This window comes from Gastrolobium bilobum, unplaced genomic scaffold (genome assembly GCF_033153095.1).
Source record: "Gastrolobium bilobum isolate Gb01-03AN ecotype WA unplaced genomic scaffold, APGP_CSIRO_Gbil_v1 utg2703, whole genome shotgun sequence".
Classification (NCBI taxonomy): domain Eukaryota; kingdom Viridiplantae; phylum Streptophyta; class Magnoliopsida; order Fabales; family Fabaceae; genus Gastrolobium; species Gastrolobium bilobum.
In genome coordinates, this window is record NW_026898904.1 from 422,927 (window position 1) to 428,477 (window position 5,551).

The 5,551-nt window shown below is 33.1% G+C and overlaps 1 protein-coding gene across 1 annotated transcript; it reads right to left on the reverse strand.

The window, feature by feature from the left end:
* Nucleotides 1-2,121: 2,121 nt before the first annotated feature.
* LOC133285308 (uncharacterized) lies at nt 2,122-4,791 on the reverse strand. Its single transcript, XM_061482527.1, has 10 exons — nt 4,771-4,791; nt 4,654-4,681; nt 4,024-4,120; nt 3,800-3,924; nt 3,595-3,679; nt 3,391-3,499; nt 3,102-3,259; nt 2,893-3,016; nt 2,651-2,765; nt 2,122-2,540 (listed from the first exon to the last, which is right to left on the reverse strand). The coding sequence occupies exons 1-10, from the start codon at nt 4,789-4,791 to the stop codon at nt 2,122-2,124; spliced, it is 1,281 nt and encodes a 426-aa protein (XP_061338511.1).
* Between the last annotated feature and the right edge of the window lie 760 nt (nt 4,792-5,551).

The following is a 5,551-nucleotide window of genomic DNA, read 5'->3' on the forward strand; positions in this document are numbered from 1 at the left end:
CCAAGAGATTCGGATAAACAAAATTAACCATATCCGACAGCGGATCTTCCGATTCTCTAATCAACAATACATCTGGAATTGTTATAATAGATTCTCCATCAACATCATCTCCAAGATTACCATCCCCAACTTTAAGTAGCCACTCAGAAAATTCTTTTATTTCCTCTAAATTGTGAGCGCTACTTCCAGAATTAAGACGCATGTTCTTGGTCAAAGTTAATAAATGACAATGGGACCATAGATGAGTGTTGGACGTTTAGCAAGTGCACTAGTCGTGCAAGTAATAAAATGATGAGTAAAGATCGTTCCCACGAGGAACTGTGTTCAAACACCAATATACCATAGAAAACTAATTTGAATCAAATAAGAGTTTGTAAAAATCATGAATAATTTGTCACCAGAAAGTTGATTTTGAGTAAATTGACACAAAGTAAATATGGATTAGGAATTAATAAAAACAACAAGTAGTCAGAAAACAACTTTCCTCCATGATAACCCATATAAAAATTGATCATATGATGAATTCCTTTCCATGTGATGTTAATCAACCTTTTACTTATCATCAAGATGTAATCCCTTACTACCCTGATAGAAACATTAATCAGAAACCCCAATCCCTTGGTGATTTCTTTCTTAATACATGCATGAAATACTAAGGTTTTAAGATTACATCAGAACTCTAGCATCAATCCCTTGAGTACTAGAATTCTGATGTTGAGATTATCAAATACAGAAGTCATATAAACATCCCTGTTCTATACTACTTCTTTGATAGAAATAATTAACTCAGAAAATCTCAAATCAGCACATGAAAAATACTTCATCATATTAATCAAATCAACATAATATTATCATGGAGTTCCATTGCATTCAGACTACAAAGACTCTACTCAGACATGACTAAGGAATAAATAAGAGAAGAAGAAACAAACTTCATTTCCATGTTGAAAGTCTTCAATCTCCAAACTATTACAGAAATCCTAATACAAAAACTAAAAGAATTTAGAGAGAAGTCAGACTAAGTTTAAGAGAGAGAGAGAGTTCAGATCCCCCAAGATTCTCATCTAAGTGTCAAGGCTTTGCCTTATATAGTGTTACAATTAAAAACAGAAAACTGATGTGGGCGCTAAAACGTCCATAAGTGGCCGTTTTAGCGTCCATGCTTTACGTATGCTCAACTGCTTTTAACTGATTTCAACGCTAAAACGTTAAGGAATGACCGTTTTAGCGTCCAAACTTGGTGAATGCTCAACTAACTTTAACTGACTCCAACGCTAAAACGTTTGATTTGGACGTTTTAGCGGTGAAGACCAGAATCTTTTTCCACTTTAGGGCGCTAAAACGCATATTGCAGGCCGTTTTAGCGCCCAAGACCAGCAATTTTCCATCTTCTTAGTGTAGCAGCGCGCTAAAACGCTCTGTGTGGATGTTTTAGCGCTCATCACCAGCAAGTTTTGGCCTCTTTCTGTAACAGGGCGCTAAAACGCTCAGTGTGGACGTTTTAGCGCTCAACACCAGCAAGTTTTGGCCTCTTCCTGTAACAGGGCGCTAAAACGCTCAGTGTGGACGTTTTAGCGCTCAACACTTTGGCAATTTTTCTCCTCTTGAGCTCCAGAATCTTCTTCCTTCTCCAGTTCTCTTTCAAGCTTGCTTTTCCTACAAGAATCATACAAATTTCCAATAAAGCTCTTGAACTTGTAATTGAGGACATCTTAGGACATTAACCTTGTTTTTCATCATTTAATCACACAATTTGATCCTAATTCCTGTTAAAAACCATGATGAACTAAGGGTTCATCAATGAGAAGAATTGATGGTTGCATGAACTATATCTTGTCTGCTGCCATGAGGAATGACAGGTAATATTTGCCGAAAGTCACCTCCTAGAACAACAACTTTTCCACCAAATGGCATATCAACACAGCTTGTATCAAAAATTCTAAGAACATCTCTCAGTGTCCTATCCAGAGCCTCAAAGCAAAATCTATGTACCATTGGAGCTTCATCCCAAATGATTAACTTTGTTTTTTACAGCAACTCAGCTATAGTAGATTTCGGCCTTATATTACACGTTGAATCTTCATTGATTTGAATAGGAATACGAAATCTAGAATGCGTTGTTCATCCTCCAGGAAGCAGAAGGGAAGCAATTCCGCTAGAAGCAACATTAAGTACGATTCCAGCTTTTGATCTAATAGATGCTGAAAGAGTATTCCAAATAAATGTTTTTCCTGTACCACCGAACCCGTATAGGAAAAATAACCCTCTATTACCTGCCGTAACTGCTGAAATAATTTTATCATAAACAGTTTTCTGCTCATCAGTGAGGGAATTAATTAGTCTTTTATGTTCCTCTTCCAAAGCAAATCTGTCATACATTAATTCATCCAACACTAATCGATTTTGCATATCAAGCAAAGTTTCACTATTGATGCGTGGCATTGACGGATAATCAGAGAGGCATTTCCCATTGCTCTGCAGTACCTTATCAATTTCTTCAAGAGTTATGTTTTTTATAGACTCTTCTGTAAGAATTGCATCTGACAAAGCATAAAATTCAAAGGAAAAAAATTAAAAAATTAACAAAGATAAAGTAATCAAAGAAAGAAAAGAGAGCGAAATAAGTACTAAAGCATCGTTTGCTGAATGCGGGCAAAAAAAACAAAATATTTGGGCACCACAGGTGATTGTACTAAAGCATCATTTGCTATTTGCATATCATTCAGAACATTTAACTCATTTGGAAATTGATCCAAATCGGCACCCTAAAAAAATGAAAAGGGAAAAAAAATTATTCTAAAAAAAAAAGAACAGAACATAGACAGCGCAAACAGAGAGCACAAAACGACAAAAAATACATTTTAACCATAACACAGCAATTAAAAAACAAACCCTCTTGAAATGCAGCTCGCGCAATTCAGCAGCACTCATTCCCAACAAAGACACACAGTCGCGATCAAACAGAATAAAGGATGCGGAATCTGTGTTATCCACAACTCTGACCTGAACACTAAATCTGGAGTTTTGCGAAATTGTATATCAGCAACGTACATGAATGATACGGATTAAAGACAGGTTATAAACTAAGAAGAATATTTTACCTCGGATAATAATCTTCCCAATGTTTTTGGCAGTTCTTACAATACCACTTCTCAAAATCCTCATAAACGGAAAATGGACACTTTTTGCATGACTTGTACCACCAATTGTATTTGCTCTCAATTGCCTTTATAGTCCCGTATGTGATGCAGGTAGTTACCTTAATTAAAGCAATCGCAGTTTAACATAAAATATCATCAATACAAAATTGACAGAATTAAAGAAAAGTAAAAATTAAAAAAAGTAAAAATAAAATTTGAGCATTTACCTCAATACAAAGTTTCACATCACTGATAGACTTTTTTCAATCTCCTTAAGAAAATCATTTTCGAAAGAATAGGATGACTGAGTAGACAATTGAGTCATCCTTGTACTACTTTCCACACCATCAATCGAGAGACTATAACGCAAAAATTAATAATCAAAAAATCAAAAAAATATGAAAATCCATTAATCAATAACCGAATAAATGAGCTGAAGAAAGAAGGTACACACCGTTTTTTGAACTCAACAATCTCATTCAGTTTTGAATCCATTACAATCCTTGTTGTATATTTTGTATTTGTTATCCCGACCTTACCTATTGAGTTAAAAGGTTCAGATAAACATTGAATACAGAAGCAAAATTAATTAAAATAACGTGCATAAAAACTGATTATAAAAGCAAAAATTAAAACAACGTTGTTTGGAAAAAACATACATCTAAAACACTTAATCCTTCCCAATTGGACTATTAGGACGTTATGAGGATCGTCGTTGTCTGCCAAAAAAGATTGGACCTCATCCACATAATGCTCCCACAAAGTGCACTCCAACTTATGACCCCTACACGTGAGTTGCAGCAAGCACAACGTTAATACGCGTAAAATATAAGCTAACAGAGCTGGACAAAAATAATTCATTTAACTAAACATTTGTAAGTACCTCAGGTCGTCAAGCTCCAACACCACCATTTTTGTCTTCCTACCAGAAATCACACGATCACAAACTTTCCCAATTCCTGAGATTAAAACAATGACGTCTACAAAAAAAAACGCAGCAAAGAGTTTGTCAAAAAAATTATGCAATAATAAAAAACGAATACAGAAACATAAAAAACACAGTTAATGAAAAAAATAATGATACAGAATAAGATTACTCGTGACAAAACATTAAAAACACAAAACTATAACCGCAAAGAGTTTAAAAATAAGGAAATAGTCATGATACAGAATAAACCAATGACGTTTAAAAATTAAAAAAAGGCAGCAAAGAGTATGGGAAAAAAATAAAACCCGCAATAATTAAAAAAAGGATAACAGTGAGGAAGAATCTATTACCGACTAAATAAGGGGAGTCAGACGTTTCTTTCTCAATGATATTATAATCAACAAAATCAAAATCACTCGCACAAATATCAGAAACAACAATCGATTTAACATCAGTCCTCAAGTTGAAAGACGAACGATAATGATGCTTGGTTGGCCTAAACACATCGCTATTGAATCCAACTCCAAATTTTTTTTATAAAATAGCACTCTACTTCGTTGATTTTATTCCGCACCTGCAAGGTACCTTTGACAGTGGCGTGGATCCTACCACCCTACAAAAGAATGGAGCCAACTTATGTCAACAACGTTAACTAAAATGATCAAAACAAAGATGGAAGATTTTTAAAACACATAACACAACCTGTTCATCCAATAAAACCATAAGTTAATCATTTATGATGGCAGACAACTCATTCAATGTCCCACTGATTTGTACAATGTAATTACTCAGCTCTTTTAAATGCTTTCTACATTGGAATTGTTCACTTTTTTAAAATTCGAATTCTGAATTGATTTCAAATTTTGGATTTCAATTTTAAATTTCAAATTGTAATTGTGGGAAAGGATTTGGAAATAAAAAATTAATTATATAATAATTTCATTTAAAAATAGAAATAAAAAATCAATGGAAAATTAAGTTAATCATTTATGATGGCAGACAACTCATTCAATGTCCCACTGATTTGTACATTGGAATTACTCAGCTTTTTTAAATGCTTTCTACATTGGAATTGTTCACTTTTTTTAAAATTCGAATTCTGAATTGATTTAAAATTTTGGATTTCAATTTTAAATTTCAAATTGTAATTGTGGGAAAGGATTTGGAAATAAAAAATTAAATATATAATAATTTCATTTAAAAATCGAAATAAAAAATCAATGGAAAATTAAGTTAATCATTTATGATGGCAGACAGCTCATTCAATGTCCCACTGATTTGTACATTGGAATTACTCAGCTCTTTTAAATGCTTTCTACATTGAAATTGTTCACTCTTTTGAAATTCGAATTCTGAATTGATTTCAAATTATGGATTTCAATTTTATATTTCAAATTGTAATTGTGGGAAAGGATTTGGAAATAAAAAATTAAATAAATAATAATTTCTTTTAAAAATTGAAATAAAAAATCAATGAAAAATT

What these genes read in the sequence shown, in the direction of transcription:
- LOC133285308 (XM_061482527.1), bottom strand. Translation starts at nt 4,791, where the DNA reads ATGGTTTTATTGGATGAACAG. An exon ending in AGATTGAAAAAAGTCTATCA is followed by an intron (nt 3,260 to 3,390) that starts GTGATGTGAAAC and finishes GCTTTAATTAAG; the next exon opens with GTAACTACCTGCATCACATA. An exon ending in ATATTTTGTTTTTTTTGCCC is followed by an intron (nt 2,541 to 2,650) that starts GCATTCAGCAAA and finishes ATGCTTTGTCAG; the next exon opens with ATGCAATTCTTACAGAAGAG.